The 17972-nt window shown below is 41.8% G+C and overlaps 1 protein-coding gene across 2 annotated transcripts; it reads left to right on the top strand.

Moving 5' to 3' along the window:
- The first annotated feature begins 1583 nt into the window (after positions 1–1583).
- LOC130374443 (1-phosphatidylinositol 4,5-bisphosphate phosphodiesterase beta-4-like) lies at positions 1584–9187 on the top strand. 2 transcript variants are annotated; one of them, XM_056581205.1, is made up of 12 exons: positions 1585–1817; positions 2535–2691; positions 3466–3518; positions 3965–4030; positions 4464–4579; positions 4818–4893; positions 5389–5564; positions 5941–6042; positions 6160–6217; positions 6878–6964; positions 7708–7744; positions 8879–9187. In XM_056581205.1, the coding sequence occupies exons 1-12, from the start codon at positions 1794–1796 to the stop codon at positions 8962–8964; spliced, it is 1038 nt and encodes a 345-aa protein (XP_056437180.1). In that variant the 5' UTR covers positions 1585–1793; the 3' UTR covers positions 8965–9187. The 2 variants fall into 2 exon arrangements, with proteins under 2 accessions (XP_056437179.1, XP_056437180.1); XM_056581204.1 differs by lacking the exon at positions 8879–9187 and having other exon boundaries at positions 1584–1817; positions 7708–8810.
- The last annotated feature ends 8785 nt before the right edge of the window (positions 9188–17972 follow it).

Raw genomic sequence — 17972 nt, 5'->3', positions numbered from 1 at the left:
GGAGAGGAGGAGAGGTGAAGAGGAAGAGAGAGAGAGAGGGAGCGAGAGAGGAGAGAGAGGAGAGCGAGCGAGAGAGAGAGAGAGAGAGAGAGAGAGGGGGGGGAGAGGGAGAGAGGAAGAGAGAGAGAGGAAGGGAGAGGGGGAGAGAGAGGAGAGGGAGAGAGGAAGAGAGAGAGAGGAAGGGAGAGAGAGAGAGAGAGGGGGGGGAGGGTCGTCATGGGGATGGTAGTGGTGGTGGTGGTGGTGGTGATGAGGAGATCGGTGAGGATGATGATGAAGACAGTGGTGATGAGGAGGAGGAAGATGATGAGGATGGTGAATATGATGATGATGATGATGATGATGATTGTGGTGTTGAGGAGGGGGAAGATGATGACGATGGGGATGAGGAGGAGGAAGATGATGATGATGATGGAGATAATGATGATAATGAGGATGGTGAAGAGGAGGACAGTAATGATGATGATGAGGACCCCGATTTCGGTGGTGATGATGATGAGATAGTGTTTCGTATGATGAAAGAAGTAAAGTGAAGCGTGTGCATTTGTGTGTGTTTGTGTGTGTGTGCATGCATGCGTGTGTGCGAGCGCGGAAGCGCGTTATGTGTGTTTGTGCGAGTGTACATGCAATCGCGCAGTTGTGTGTGTGTGTGCCTGAGGTAGATCAGGTCTACCTCAGCGGTCATAAGCCAACTTTCTTCCATCCTCCCTCCTATCCTCTACCATTACCATTGTGTCACTCTCTCACACATCAGTCGAGCGTAAACCATACACCACCTGACCCCCAGGCAGGCCGTGTGACGTAGCGCTCGGCGTGTCGAGGTTTGGCCCCGCCTTCAGGGATCCTCAAACGACGCGAGGAGAACCTCAGGGCTCCCTCTTCAGGCCCCCTTACATCGTCTTTATTCCTATTCATAGACGTCTCCCTCTCTCTCACCCGTCTCCCCCGTCTCCCACCCCTCCCCCGTCCCGTGGCGAGGACTTCTTAGCCGCCGGTGTGCACATTTAGAGTAATGGCACGGAGCAAATGATGATGGCGGCCGACGGGGTAGAGACAGACAGACAGACAGACAGGCAGAGGCAGGGGCCGTCGTTATACAGAGCCAAGGGCCACAGTGCAAACAGTCATTACCAGACCCCACCAGCACTGTGTTCTGTGTGTGTGTGCGCACACACACACACCCACACACACACACACACACACACACACACACATACAAACACACACACACACACACACACACACACACACACACACACACACACACACACACACACACACACACACACACACATTGCCATAGCCATACAAAATGTAATGTGTTTTTAAAGACATCCAGCATATAATCTTCAATATGAATATCTAAGTGTGTGATTGTCTGTCTGCGTGCGTGTGTGTGTGTGTGAGCTTGTATATGTGCACTTGTGCGTGTGTGGATGTGTGTGCATGTGTTTGTGCTCACGTGTGCATTTGTGTGTGTGTGTGTGTGGTTGCGTGTGTGTTTGTGTGTGTGTTTTCAAATGTGTTAAATGTGTATGTATCCAAGGAAAGCCATCCACCATTTCATGACTCTAGCTACAGTCTGCTGCTGCTGTTTGGATTGAATCTTTCCGCAGTAGTTCTGCTCTCACTTATTGCTTGGACGTGAAACCCAAAGCTCTGTCAGTCTCCCTAAGCGCTGCAGATACCTGGTTAACCCTGAGACCGATGTGCCCTCTGTCACCTCAGCTATCGTGGACGCCCTGTCGGACCCAAAGAAGTTCCTGACAATCGCAGAGAAGAGAGCGGACCAGATGAAGGCCCTGGGCATTGATACGGTATGGGGACACACACACACACACACACATACACACACACACACAAACACGCGCGTACATGCACGCACGTACATGCGCACAGACTTACACACACAGTCACACACACAGACACATACACACACACACACGAGAGAGAGTCCAACGCTGCGATCATCCCTCCAGATGATTCATAGAACTGGAACAGCTCAACAATCTGTTGTTTGTTTCCTCTTCATCTTCATCGTCTTAATACGTAATACATCTTTCTAATATAATGTTAATACTTTTTCTTTGTTGCTATTTTTACATTTACTATCTTACATTTACCTACATATTATTGGTACCGTCAGTATGTCTTCATAGAATTTTAAAAGCTTTTAATATTGGCTATGGCAATGAGCATCATTCGGTTGGATTAGAAACAAAATGGGGCTGATTTGGTGCTAAATTTGTTCTAAATTCAGAATCAGCTTTTAAGTACATAACAGTACAATTATTATGCTTAGTACCCCAACTGCCACATAGCAGACACAATACAATATAAAATTAATAGATAAGTAAAAATAAGTACGACAGAAATAAGTAACAGAAATGTAGAGTGGTACCAGCCATGATTAATTCTAGGCTGAATTAAATAGGTGTTAGCAAAGTGTTAATCCTCACAAAGAAGGGTTACACGATCCGTAACCCACATGTCTTGACGGGGGGGGGGGGAACCGTGTTCCTGTGTGGCTACAGAACGACATCGCGGACGTGCCCAGCGGGAGCTCCAAGAACGACAAGAAGGGGAAGGGCAAGGGGGACACGGTGAAGACCAGCGTCAGCCCCCAGGCCAGCTCCGACATGGCCCAGACCTCCACCGCCGCACAGAACAACACGGCCGAGGCCCGGAGAGGTGCACGCACACACGCACACCCACACGCACACACAGACACACACACACACATACGAACACACACACACACACATACGAACACACACACACACACACATATAAACTCCAGACACACAGAACAACATGGCCAAGGTGAGGAGAGATACACACACCCGTGCACATACACAACTATGAACACACACACATATAAACACAGACACACACAACAAACAACAAACAATACGCCAGAGGCCTAGAAAGGTACACACACACATAAGAACACACAAACACACGCACACACACAGAACATGCCAGAGGCCAAGAGTGAAGAGATGGTACACAAACATCTATGGACCCAAACACACACACACACAGAACAACAAGTCTGAGGTTAGAATAGTTACACACAACTACACACAGGTGACCACACACACATACAAACGAATACAAACAAACAAACCCACTCATAGAGCAAAACTTCAGAGGCGAAGAAAGTATCACACCCTTGGGAACACAATCACACACTCACACACACAGAACAACAAGCCAAAGGCCTAGAGAGGTACACACACACATATAGGAACACGCAGACACACACGCGCACACACACAGAACAACACACCAGAGGCCAAGAGAGGAAGACGCACGCGCATATAAACACAGACAAACGCGCATGTACGCAAACACACACATTCGTCCTGGTCACGACATTGCATACCTGTGTGTAGTCTTTGCAAAGCAAACTCTTACTTCAAACGACGGGCCAACCTTTGTTTTATCTTTCATCTCTTCCAGATACAGCTGCCCTGGTGCCTAACGTTAGCATCGACGACTTGAAGCAGATGAAGGTCGGTGTAGCATCAGCCTAGCATTTAGACCAGTAACCATAGTGATGCAATGTCATTGTTTTAGTATTAAGTTCATTTACTACTACTTTATATATACAGTACATACCGTGTATATACACATATACACAATATATATATCATATGTTGTATTATTTTATATGTTGTTGTTTGGGAAAAGTAAATAGTAAGTAGTTCAGAATTATGATTACTTCTTGCCACTTGCTACTACATTTCCCACAATAAACCAGTGGCCAGAAGCAGGCCATTAGTTTGGGTTGAACTAGTGTGGAACTTTGCTATGAATGGTTTTCAAACAACTCAGCCTAAGCCTGTAATTGTAGGTTGTGAATCTCTATGAAACAGCTCTATAGTCCAGAATATTATCTGTGGCTATTTTTATACTGATTATTTTATTAATCAGTGTTTTCTGTTTTCTGTGTGTGCAGACGTATGTGAAGCTGATGAAGAAACAACAGAAGGAGCTCAGCTCTTTAAAGAAGAAGCACGTGAAGGTGGGTGCCTAGAACGACCCGGAAGACACACAGCTTCAGGCTATAGTCTTATTACTCTTAATTGCTAATTCAGACTACAATAATAAATACTATTATCTTCTATATAATGATATGTATGTTATGTAGGGAAGGCAAGGCAACTTTATTTATATAGTACTTTTCATGCAATGTATTTAAGATTTAGCAGAAAGCTAAAGCAAACATAAAAGTCTTCAGTTTTGTTGACTCATATATCTTCTATATAATGATATGTATGATATGTAGGTAAGATAGCATTTCAAAAAGTAGTAGTATTAGTATTCACAACAGACTTGCCCGTGCTGTGATTTCCTTCTATTGTACAGCTCTGTGAGTGCAAGCACTGCTCGCCCATGAATAAACAATTAGATTATGTTTAAATGCCTGATTCACTGTGATTGATGTGTACTTTTAGGATCAGAACGTCATGCAGAAGTCCCACTGCACCCAGGTGGACAAAATGGTGTCCCAGCACGAGAAAGACAAGACAACGCTAGAGAAACTCCTGGACAAAGCCATCAAGAAACGAGGGTAACTGACAATAACATGTTCCACCGAATATAACCGCCCAACATAAAGTAGCCTACATGGAATAGAACAGCCCAATATAAAGTACATGGAATAGAACAGCCCAACATAAAGTACATGGAATATAACAGCCCAATATAAAGTACAAGGAATATAACAGCCCAACATAAAGTACATGGAATATTAGACCATTATTCCAATGTTGGTTACATGACTCATAGTATGATTCATGTCTGTACAGGGAAAGCAACTGCCAGGAGCTGAAGAAGGAGACGGAGGATAAGGTCCAGACGCTTACTACTGACCACAAAGCTAAGGTGATACTAATGCTAACGCTAATGCGAACGCCTCATGCGTGAACTTGCCAGCCTGCCGTGATGGCAGAGTTTGAAATGACTGCAGAGAGACTAACCTGTGTGTGTGTGTGTGTGTGTGTGTGTGTGTGTGTGTGTGTGTGTGTGTGTGTGTGTGTGTGTGTGTGTGTGTGTGTGTGTGTGTGTGTGTGTGTGTGTGTGTGGGTCTGTGTGTGGGTCTGTGTGTGTGTGTGTATGTGTCAACATGTGTGTGTGTGTGTATGGGTCTGTCTGTCCACGTGTGTGTGTGTGTGTGTCTGGTGTGTGTACGTGTGTGTATGGGTCTGTGTGTGTGTGCGTATGGTCTGTGTGTCCACGTGTGTGTTTGTTTGTGCACGTATGTGTGCTTACATGTACGTTTGCATGTCTGTGTCCGTGCGTCGACGTGTGTGCGTGCGTGTGCTTGACTCTGTGTGTCCATGTGTGTGTGCGTGTGCATGCGCGTGCATGTGCGTGCAGGTGAAGGACATCACGGCACAGCACACCAAGGAGTGGTCGGAGCTGACCAGCGGCCACAGCAGCGAGGCCCAGGAGATGAGGGACGGCCACGTGGGCCAGCAGTGTGAGCACCTCAAGAAGCTGCTGGCCAGCGTGCAGGAGCAGCAGACGGCCCAGCTCAAGGTCGTCCATGAACGGTACGGGGGGGGGGGGGGGGGGATAGACCTTGATGCATATTCAACAAAAGCTTTAGGTAAAGGTGTGTGTGTGTGTGTGTGTGTGTGTGTGTGTGTGTGTGTGTGTGTGTGTGTGTGTGTGTGTGTGTGTGTGTGTGTGTGTGTGTGTGTGTGTGTGTGTGTGTGTGTGTGAGAGAGTGTGATTCCAAACCTCAGTGTGTATGGGGTCGCGGCGAAACTTTAGGTAAAAGGGCTTGTGTATGTGGATGGGGGGGAGGGGGGAACGACAACTGGATATTGATCGTTTTAACTAAAGCACAAACTACTACTAACTCCTACACTCGGACATTGATATAAAGTGTTGACTTGAGTCTGTATTTTTTCATCCCGGTCCCAGGCAGAGCAAAGAGATGCGAGCCAACCAGGCCAAGATGTCAATGGAGAACAGTAAAGCCATCAGCCAGGACAAGAGCATCAAAAACAAAGCCGAGAGAGAAAGGTGGGCCCCTCTCTCTCTCTCTACCCAGTTTCTCTTTCTCTGTCTATGGTGCTGAATTCAATTCAGTTGGATTGAATTTGATGCCAACGCTCTCACGTTGCCTCTGCTTTCCTTCAGGAGAGTGAGGGAGCTGAACAGCAGCAACACAAAGAAGTTCCTGGATGAGAGAAAAAGGGTTTGTTACTCATTGTTTATTCTTTTTTTTTTTTTTTTTTTGGTATATATTTTGTGTGTATATCATTTGAAATTAAATAATACATGATATTTAATATTAAAATGTAATTAATATTTTATCATTTTTTGTGAACATTCAAAAAATATATAATAAATAATTATAATGTTTTTATGTATTAAGTTGCATTTACATGGTCATTGCCCTTTCAAATCCCCATGACCTGTTTCTGCATATAAAGGGTATTAGCTCAACCTAGACACACCTTGTAGCGCTGAGCTCCATGTGGATAATCTGATTGTGCTTCTGAACTGATGTTATGAATGTTACTGTATGTATGAGGCTGAATCAACACCAAGTCACGCCATACACACCAAAAATACAATCTGTATGTGTAGGGTAGTACTATTGTATCTTCTGGCAAACATCTTGCCCATTAAAATATATCTTAATAAGAGCTAAATACTTTTTTAAAAACATTACGGATACCTTTTAACAAGAATTCACAATGTCTGGCATTGAAGATGGTTTTGAGGCTCACTTAAGTAAGCCAATAACGATGACACAGCCATCTTTGCAATCACGTGCTATAGTTTTATACCGAGTCGTCTAACCGTGGCTCTCTTCCCCGGCCTGCCCGCCTGTTGACCTCATCTCCAACAGCTGGCCATGAAGCAGCAGAAGGAGATGGAACAGCTGGAGAAGAACCAGAGGGAGCAGGTGGACAAACTGGACAAGTTCAACGAGCAGGTAAGGAACCGAGACGCAAGGACAACCAGGACAGCCCCCTGCACCCTATAGAGAGGAGCCCAGCTAAATGCAGTCCGGACTGCGTTACTTGAGATATCGTATCATAGCATCTCCCTCTTTGGTTTTCGAAGGGGAGGACAGAAGACTGCAGGTCTTAGATCTCAGACTATGATTTAAATCCATGTCTGGAGGGTTTTCTTCCTGGTTTTTACTTGTGTATAGATGGAATATCTATCCCCTTGTTCAATATTCATAACAGTGACTTCAGAGTTTACCTGGACTGCACAGCCTCCTCCCTGACTCTCCTCAAAACCCCCCTCTTATGCTCTAATGCTTATTGTATGTTGTACGTCCTGGCACTTAATGTACGCTCTAATTGTATGTTGTATGCCCTAGCACTTAAAAATAGTACTTAGCATCGTGTAGCATCTTATCCGTCAGAGATATAGTGTTGTTGTTCTTTCTTCTGAAAATTGTACTTATTGTAAGTGCTTTGGATAAAAGCCTCTGCTAAATGCACCGAATGGAAATGGAAACGTAGCAGTGATCGTAATACATTGTTGACAGGGGTGGACATGAAAATAGTCCATTCCGGTGTTTATTTCCAAGGGCATCGACCCAGTGTAAGACACGTGACTCTTCTTTGTTGCATTTCACATTGTCATCTCATGCCTGTGTGTGTCTGCCACGCGTGTGCACACATTCATTTGTCTTTTGCTATGATTTGCTTCCCTCGACAACAGCTTTTGAAATCACACCATGCAAACAAACAGGGTCAAGGTAGGAATCTCCATGCCACGCAACACTCGCACGTCACTCCTTCCCCTGCTCCCCGTTGCCGTGCTCCCACGCACATCACAAAACATCCACAGTTCTTTTCACTGTAGTCACTACTCTATAACAAAGATGCTAGTTTATGCTTGCATCTTTAAATAATCATATTTGTGAATGTAATGGTATTGTGAGCTAGCGTAGGTTAAGCCTCTTCAAGCACTTACACACTGGTTTCTCTGCTTTTAGTGTTAATAATTCTTAGCGGTTGTTAATATTTAGTATAGTTTCCGATGATAAAGCTGTGACCTTTTTATCTCGCAGAATAATTTAGACGGTCAAAAGTACAACTTTAGGAAACTAGCAAGCTACTCTGTATAAGGTAGTTCCTTCTAAACCCAATGAGAAGGGAGAGGTTTATGACAAAACTATACAAGACTAAACTTGCGGTCAATAACATGTTTTTTAGTGGTTAAAAACACATCAACGACAATATAAATATATAATAATCCTTCTTTAACTTATGTGTTTAGTAACATGAATTTGTTTCTCTATTGTTTTTACGCCATCACTTTTGTTTTGTTGTGATAAAATTTGTATTTTCTTACACAAGATGGTATTACAATCTGGATTGCACTGTCATAGATATGAATGACATGACGTATGCATGAATATGAAATATGAAAATTGTGTTGCACACAAGATACGGCTATGGCAGCTCGTTGGGAACATAATGGACATCAACGATGTTTAAGATCACACCAACACCAGGAAACGTTGGAAATTGAACAAGAATCATGGCTGATTTACAATCCCGTCGAAGACAATGTCAGCCATTGACCTGGGGTCTTAAGAACCGGTCAAACCTTTAAAGCATTCCTGGGAGGGTGACTTCTCTGTTTGAAATATCAGAAGATTGTCAACATTTGCGCCAGGGTAGTGAAATCGATCCGCCACGATTTAGAATGGACGCCGAAATGTGAACACCTAAACTGAAAAATGGATTTGTTTCTTTGCGTGAATGTGAATGTGTCATGTATACGATGTGACAGGGAAATCAAGGCAAAACAGACAGTGTGTGTGTGTGCGTGTGCGTGTGTGTGTGTGTGTGTGTCTAACGGTGTGTTTGCCCGTCCCCACCAGGCCAAGGACATGCAGCAGATGGTGAAGTTGGAGGAGGAGATGGACCATCGCCGACCAGCAACAGTGGTGTGAGCGTCCAAGACTAAGAGACACTTGAGAGAGAGAGAGAGAGAGAGAGAGAGAAAGAAAAAGCGAGAGACACACACACACACACACACACACACACACACACACACACACACACCCTCTTCATATTTCTGTGCCATAAACCAGACAGCTAGAGGTCACCGCCCTTGAGGTAGCAAATGTACGCCGTCACGAGATACACACAAAACAACAGTAAATCTCACGGCCCTGTGTTCATCGCAGTCGCACATATCGTAATGCGACCCCCCCCCCCCCCCCCCCCCCCCTTCATTATCCAGCAGTTTGGCCCCGCCCCAATGTGGAGAGCCACCCAGTAGCTTTGGAGAATAAACCAACCGAGCCTCCAGGACGCAGCAGCTTGCATCTGATTGGCTGACAGGTATCCAGCCTTGAGAAATAGCGTTCGATGGCTGCGTATGAAGTCTAGTTTCCCGTGAGATGTTTTGCTAAACGTGGAGCCACCCTTTAATATCTTCGAGCCGCACTGCTGGTGTTCTTTGGATCGGCATATGGTGTGTTCAGTCACTGAAATCAAAGACTGAATACATAGTATGTGAGATCCAAAGAGACACACGCAAACACACACACACACACACACACGCGCGCGCGCGAACACACACACACAGAAACACACACACACACACGCGAACACACACACACACACACACACACACACACACACACACACACACACACACACACACACACACACACACACACACACACACACACACACACACACACACACACACGTGTCCCTTTTTACCAGTTTAGGCTCTATGGTACTCGTTTTTTTACTGTCTTGGTCCAGAACACAAACCTGCTGCTAGTGGTGGACACAGAACCAATCATGCACTTCAACCTGTACTCACACACACACACACACAAGCTAACACAAACAAACACACACACCCACACACACACACACAGACACACACACACACACACACACACAGACAGGGCACAAACAGGATTGCTTTCTTGTGGGATGTAACAGATATCAGTTCACGTTTTGGTTTATCTTTTGTCTTCTTTTTTTAATCGGTACCCGATAAACACAAAAAACCACTGCAACACAGTTCTACAGGCTGATGTGGAAAGAAAGAAAATAATATGTATAGCGTTTTAATTTCAAGTCGGCACAAACTATAAAGAAGTGAAATATTCTGTATGCTAACACACCGGTTCTGTCCTGGGCACTTTTTGATGTGGTGTAGGCTGGCTTTACCAATACGGGCCAATGTACTGGCCTACTACTGTAAGTTTGTTTTCTGTATTTTAATAAGAATGTAAACAAAGAGAATCACTGTATTGCGGAGCGGGAAAGCCTTAGTATCACCTAGTCACTACACTGCAAGATATTTCTGTATAGCTACGTATAATTTTACTGTTATTCTTTTTCTATTGTTCCATTCGCTATCGCCCTCTTCAAAACGCTAACGTTGGGGATTTCCTCTAAGAAGTTAAAGTTAAGAGCGCACCGAGGGGTGACTTGGTTTGAGGTTTTCACTCAGGGTCCGGATTCACCAACTCCAGCGTTGTTTCGAACCGCTGCAAAGAACAGCGGGCGACAGCGTGACCATGACATTGTACAGCCGCCATGGCAACCAACACTACCCCGCTTCTAAAGCCCCTTTTTCGGAACACGCCAGCGACAATGTTTTTCCGATTGTGAACGACAAACGTTGCCTCTGGCTGTGGTCGTTTTTTTTGGTTGTTTTTGTATTTTATCGGTTGGTTTAGTTTTTGAAGAACTTTTGCCAGGAAGTAGTCACAGAAGCTTCGTACTGCGTGAGGGAAACAACGTTGACGAAACAACGTTGCCATGGTGAGGATCGTGGACGTCGGCTGTCAGTTACGAAAGTTTGGCCATGATAATAAAATGTATGGTACTGTACCGTTTGCCAGGATTCCATGTTCATCGTGGTTTGACATAATGATGATGATGATAAAGGTGTACGGTTCGAAGGGGATAGAAGTTATTTTAGATTTTTATTCTGGCTTTTAATTCTGCTGTAGCACAAACAACAAAGGGGATTAGGCAAAGATACCATTATACTGTAAATTCTGGAATGTACCATGTACTTTACTTTTACTTTTTGACCAAAATGTGTTGAACAGATCTGTCGTTACAGGCCATGGGGATAGAAGGGTTCCAATGGGTACTGGGAAAGACAGTGGGTTATTTTATATATTGTTACTATGTTTTTTCTTTTCTTTCTCTTTATATTTATTTTATTCCCCCCTCCCCCAACAACCACACTTTAATGTGTTCACCACATATCTAGTGAAGAAAAAGAATGAAGTGCTTTTAAAATGTTATTCCATTGCTTTCAGATGTGCCACTCTTTGTCTGTTAGGAGGTTTAAATTATTTTGCGAAAAATACATGCCAAATTAAAGGGGTTATTTATATGAATATATTTATATATATAATATAAATATACATATAATATATATTAGGTATAATGTGTAGTTTAAGACGATTTCTGTATGTTTGTTAGAGGCTTTTTGCACTAGTTGAATGTTTCTGGTGTGTTTCAACTATATGTTACCTTTCGCTCTCTAGTTGTTGAACATAGCAGATTATTTTTGCATAACGTTGCGGATTTTGATTTCCTCGATTTATATCTCCTGTTTTTCTTTGTTTTCTATCGTCAGTGTAGCCTGTCAACGGACCATTCTGTGCGTGTTATTTTGTATTTATATTGTACTGTTCGACTTCTAGAAATGGAAATATTGTTGTTCTCTGGCTCCTTTAATACTGTTTTATAGTATGTGTACTAATAAAATATCCAGGTGTAAAGAGTGTGTGTCCCATCGCTGTTGTCCCTTCTGTGTACCTGAGGATTTCAGAGAGAAGGAGGCTAGCTAAAAATGACTAGAGGTGTGTGTTTTCGGCACATCATAAACTCAGAAATATCTACCTGAATGGCCAAGGAAGTTTCTTACAAAGGAAAGAATATATTTTGGGGGAAAGATGGTATAGGAAAATGACGAGAATATATTCTCTCCTTCATTTTACTATACGTAAAAAATATATTATAATATAATATATTACTACACCCAAAACATATTCTCTCCATCATTTTTATATACCTCCTTTTGCCTCAATATTATTTTCTCTCCATCATTTTTCTATGCCTAATTTTTTCCAAAAGGAATATTTTCTCCATCCTTTTTTCTCAATTCTATGATCTCTCGATAATTTCTCTACCTCCTTTTTCAAGTCATCTGATAGGCTTCATTTTTGCGATCCTTCAGCCTTTGGTGAAGGATTTAAAGTCAATAGGCCCTAAATAATCCTTCAGGATTTAGAAATTGAAAACAGCTGCACCACCACTACAAGACTGTCCAATGGTAACACTAAATGATGGCCAACTTTATTTTTCTAGTATATCTTTTTATATGCAAGGTGATTCAGTTGTTAGCCAACAGCCCTTACCAATGCACTATGGAGGCACATGTATTTATTTTCTCTGAGGTAATACTTGACTTAACAATTAACATGTTATAGAAATAAGACATTTCCCATCAAATAATTTGTTTTTGCCCTTAATAATCACAGGACTCAGGATTTGTAGTCAGTGCGCCCAAATATTGAAATGGTTAAACCTGCACTATGTAACTTTTCCACTCGAGCTAATAACTCTATTAAACAAGAATCTACAATTTCAGAACTAGAAAGTTTTCAAGAATAATACGCCGATCTACAAGTCGATCCATACAGTGAGTTGTTCACGATAAAGCATTTTCATTTGTTCTGATAAACCTTTTGACATAACAGTCATCTGAAAATGGTGCAGCCACAACTCAAGTCACTAGAGAGGCTGCTGATAATAATCAGCCTACATAATGCAGGTTAACACCCTTCTATTAGATTCCACTAACTACATCCATCTGGCTGGGTCTGAGGCTGCCATGGTTTGCTTCGTCACACTCACTGGACACAAACCATCTAGAACTGCTTGATAAGGGTTAACTTATTTAGAGGGAAAACCATTATGGTGTTTTTTTCGCCCCGCATTAGACTACATTAGCATCAAGTGAGCATTTTGCTGCAAGCTCATCCATGCTTCCTCTACTTTACTTAGAATGTTATTTTGCTTTCCGATGTAAGTTGTGCACTTTCCTTTCACATCTTTCCATTTCGTTAGTAGCGTATGTCTTGTGTCCCCATGACTGCATGTTGCACGGCTATAATGAAAAGCGACAAATTAAAAGACACCGATATGCAGTCCCTCACCCTTTTCCTTTCCTCCCCCAGGAATCCATCTGTGCCGCCCAGTTGATCACCGAGGACGAGGGCTTGGGTCGGCTGGCCCACACGGTGCAGGTCTTGGTGGACCTCGCGCCGACTGCTGCCAGCCACCGCCGCGCTAGCAGACCGGAGCCGCTAGGGGCGGACAGGCTAAGCACTGCTCCATCCTTCTCTTAGCTCCATGTCGTCCACTGATTTTGCTGTCATCCAAAGGTCCAAAATGGTACCCCAAAAAAATCAATGAAACACTTGGTTTGTAATCATTGGTTGTTGAAAGTGAAAGATGGATTTCTTCCGTGTTTACAAGTAAAGACAGGCGTTTAGTTAGATTTTTTTGGTTTTCAAGTAGGCCTATATAAATTATGCCCATGGCAAGTGGAAGTCGAGCAACTTGTTTTAAAGTTGATTCATACTTTTTTTTTGTTAGGATTTTTAACCTTAAAGCTTTTTTATTCGTCAAACATCTAATTATCATGCAATTGCTCATACGGCATTATCATTATCGGCATTATTCCGACCAACAATAACAGCATATGACTGCACTAAATCTATCAAAAAAAGCATGTATTTTCAATCTTTATCAGTTCCATTCCCTGTCGTCGTCATTCAGTAAATTCAAATAAAAAGCTATACATTTTGATCGACTATATGGGCAGTGACTTGAGTGTTGCTGTTTATTTCTGCGCCCTTCAGACTCCATCCCACCTCTCATATTCAGTCGACGAAGAGAACACAGTCTATCTCTTGTTTAACAGTTCTACCGATAACTATAACCCTAACCCTCAACCAATCAGAACCCATTATGAAGGGCTCATAGGGCTTATGGTTATTTTTAGCCCTGTTAAGCTCGGGCGCAACTTTGAAAATGCTTTGTATTTTTGTTTGTTTTTAGCTAAAAAGTCGAACGTTTTTTGTAAGTCTAACAACATTGTGTGATGTTACATCAAATCATGATGTCACAAGGGTGCAGCTGATAGAGCTGTTTATAGCGACCCCTGGAGTCCTGCCACGATAGGTCTTCACTGGAGCTTGATGTAGAGTCAGAAGCCGAACAATGTCATGTGAGTTTTTAGTCAACTATAACCTCCCGCCTCTGAGTAGTGTCTCGACGGCGCAGCAGTGAGTGTCCTTGGATGGCAGCGCTCGAGACCAGGGTTCAAGTCCTGGCACACTCGATCGTTGGGGCTGAGCGAGGTTATGTGGTCCGAGTGACAAACATCATTCAGACCAAGATTGAGTGAGTGACAGAGTGAAGCAAGAGGCCTTTGGTTTTAACACCACCCGCGGTCCCTGTGAAGGGGGGGATGGAGGGGTTCTGCAGACACGTTAGGGGACCTGTTGGGGGTACCCCATTCTTGGTGGCCGTGTGAGCGGGGACTCGAACCTGAGTCGCCAGAGTGTTAGCCAACACTCTTACCGCTGCATCGCCAAGACGCCGACTGGAATTTTCCAATAAAAAACGTTTTTTTTTCATGGCGACCAATAAAAGACAACAGTGCTACACCTTATGTTTTTTATCATGACGACCAATAAAAAAGGACAGTGTTACCCCTTATGTTTTTTTTCATGACGACCAATAAAAAAGGACAGTGTTACCCCTTATGTTTATTTTCATGACGACCAATAAAAAACAACAGTGTTACCCCTTATGTTTTTTTCATGACGACCAAAAAAACGACAGTGTTACCCCTTATGTTTTTTTTCATGACGACCAATAAAAAAGGACAGTGTTACCCCTTATGATTTTTTTCATGACGACCAATAAAAAAGGACAGTGTTACCCCTTGTGTTTTTTTTTCATGACGACCAAAAAAAAACAACAGTGCTACCCCCTATGTTTTATTTGATAAATATCGACAGTGTTGCCCCTTATGTTTATTTCATGACGGCCGATAAAAAAAGACGGTGTTACCCCTTTCGACGTTTTTGCGGGGATCCGAACCTGAGCTGTTTAGAGTGCTAACCTCCGAACTTATCAATGCACCAACAAGACGCCGAATAAATACTAAACAATGGTTATACTTGACTTTATAATTCGCATGAAATAGAGATACGAGTCTTCCGTAAGATGACATCAACCGGACTCGAATCCCGGTCTCCAGGGGGTTAAGCAGAGTACACTCCACTGCACCACTGAGGCAATGACAATACACTATAATCAATCATCAATAAAGAGGATTTACATGACATTAAAATGTATGTGTGTATTTCTATTATTTCCCTTATGTTTTTTTTCATGACGACCAATAAAAAACGACAGTGTTACCCCTTATGGTTTTTTCATGACGACTGATAAAAAACGACAGTGTTACCCCTCATATTTTATTTGACAAAGAAAACAGTGTTACCCCTTATGGTTTTTTTCATGACGACCAATAAAAAACAACAGTGTTACCCCTTATGTTTTTTTTTCATGAAGACCAATAAAAAACAACAGTGTTACCCCTTATGTTTATTTTCATGACGACCAATAAAAAACAACAGTGTTACCCCTTATGTTTATTTTCATGACGACCAATAAAAAACAACAGTGTTACCCCTTATGTTTTTTTTCATGAAGACCAATAAAAAACAACAGTGTTACCCCTTATGTTTATTTTCATGACGACCAATAAAAAAAAACAACAGTGTTACCCCTTATGTTTTTTTTCATGACGACCAAATAAAACGACAGTGTCACCCCTTATGTTTATTTTCATGACGACCAATAAAAAACAAGTGTTACCCCTTATGTTTTTTTTCATGACGACCAAAAAAAACGACAGTGTTACCCCTTATGTTTTTTTTCATGACGACCATGGTTTTTTTTCATGACGACCAAAAAAAAACAACAGTGTTACCCCCTATGTTTTATTTGATAAATATCGACAGTGTTGCCCCTTATGTTTATTTCATGACGGCCGATAAAAAATGACAGTATTACCCCGTTCTACGTTTTTGCTGGGATCCGAACCTGAGCTGTTTGGAGTGTTAACCTCCGAACTTATCAATACACCAACAAGACACCGAATAAATACTTCACAATGGTTATACTTGACTTTATAATTCGCATGAAATAGAGATACGAGTCTTCCGTAAGATGAAATCAACCGGACTTGAACCCCGGTCTCCAGGGGGTTAAGCAGAGTACACTGCACTGCACCACTGAGGCGTTGACAATACACTATAATCAATCATCAATAAAGAGGATATAAATGACGTTAAAATGTATGTGTGTATTTCTATTATTTCCCTTATGGTTTTTTCATGACGACTGATAAAAAAAGACAGTGTTACCCATTATATTTTATTTGACAAAGAAAACAGTGTTACCCCTTATGGTTTTTTTCATGACGACCAATAAAAAACAACAGTGTTACCCCTTAGGTTTTTTTTCATGACGACCAATAAAAAACAACAGTTTTACCCCTTATGTTTTTTTTCATGAAGACCAATAAAAAAGAACAGTGTTACCCCTTATGTTTTTTTCAATGAAGACCAATAAAAAACAACAGTGTTACCCCTTATGTCTATTTTCATGAAGACCAATAAAAAACAACAGTGTTACCCCTTATGTTTTTTTTTCATGAAGACCAATAAAAAACAACAGTGTTACCCCTTATGTTTATTTTCATGACGACCAATAAAAAACAACAGTGTTACCCCTTATGTTTATTTTCATGACGACCAATAAAAAACAACAGTGTTACCCCTTATGTTTTTTTTCATGAAGACCAATAAAAAACAACAGTGTTACCCCTTATGTTTATTTTCATGACGACCAATAAAAAAAAACAACAGTGTTACCCCTTATGTTTTTTTTCATGACGACCAAATAAAACGACAGTGTCACCCCTTATGTTTATTTTCATGACGACCAATAAAAAACAAGTGTTACCCCTTATGTTTTTTTTCATGACGACCAAAAAAAACGACAGTGTTACCCCTTATGTTTTTTTTCATGACGACCATGGTTTTTTTTCATGACGACCAAAAAAAAACAACAGTGTTACCCCCTATGTTTTATTTGATAAATATCGACAGTGTTGCCCCTTATGTTTATTTCATGACGGCCGATAAAAAATGACAGTATTACCCCGTTCTACGTTTTTGCTGGGATCCGAACCTGAGCTGTTTGGAGTGTTAACCTCCGAACTTATCAATACACCAACAAGACACCGAATAAATACTTCACAATGGTTATACTTGACTTTATAATTCGCATGAAATAGAGATACGAGTCTTCCGTAAGATGAAATCAACCGGACTTGAACCCCGGTCTCCAGGGGGTTAAGCAGAGTACACTGCACTGCACCACTGAGGCGTTAACAATACACTATAATCAATCATCAATAAAGAGGATATAAATGACGTTAAAATGTATGTGTGTATTTCTATTATTTCCCTTATGGTTTTTTCATGACGACTGATAAAAAAAGACAGTGTTACCCATTATATTTTATTTGACAAAGAAAACAGTGTTACCCCTTATGGTTTTTTTCATGACGACCAATAAAAAACAACAGTGTTACCCCTTAGGTTTTTTTTCATGACGACCAATAAAAAACAACAGTTTTACCCCTTATGTTTTTTTTCATGAAGACCAATAAAAAAGAACAGTGTTACCCCTTATATTTTTTTCAATGAAGACCAATAAAAAACAACAGTGTTACCCCTTATGTCTATTTTCATGAAGACCAATAAAAAACAACAGTGTTTCCCCTTATGTTTTTTTTCATGACGACAAAAAAAAACAACAGTGTTACCC

The sequence above is a fragment of the Gadus chalcogrammus genome, chromosome 21 (assembly GCF_026213295.1).
Source record: "Gadus chalcogrammus isolate NIFS_2021 chromosome 21, NIFS_Gcha_1.0, whole genome shotgun sequence".
NCBI classification, from domain to species: domain Eukaryota; kingdom Metazoa; phylum Chordata; class Actinopteri; order Gadiformes; family Gadidae; genus Gadus; species Gadus chalcogrammus.
This window is presented reverse-complemented; position numbering and strand designations above follow the sequence as displayed.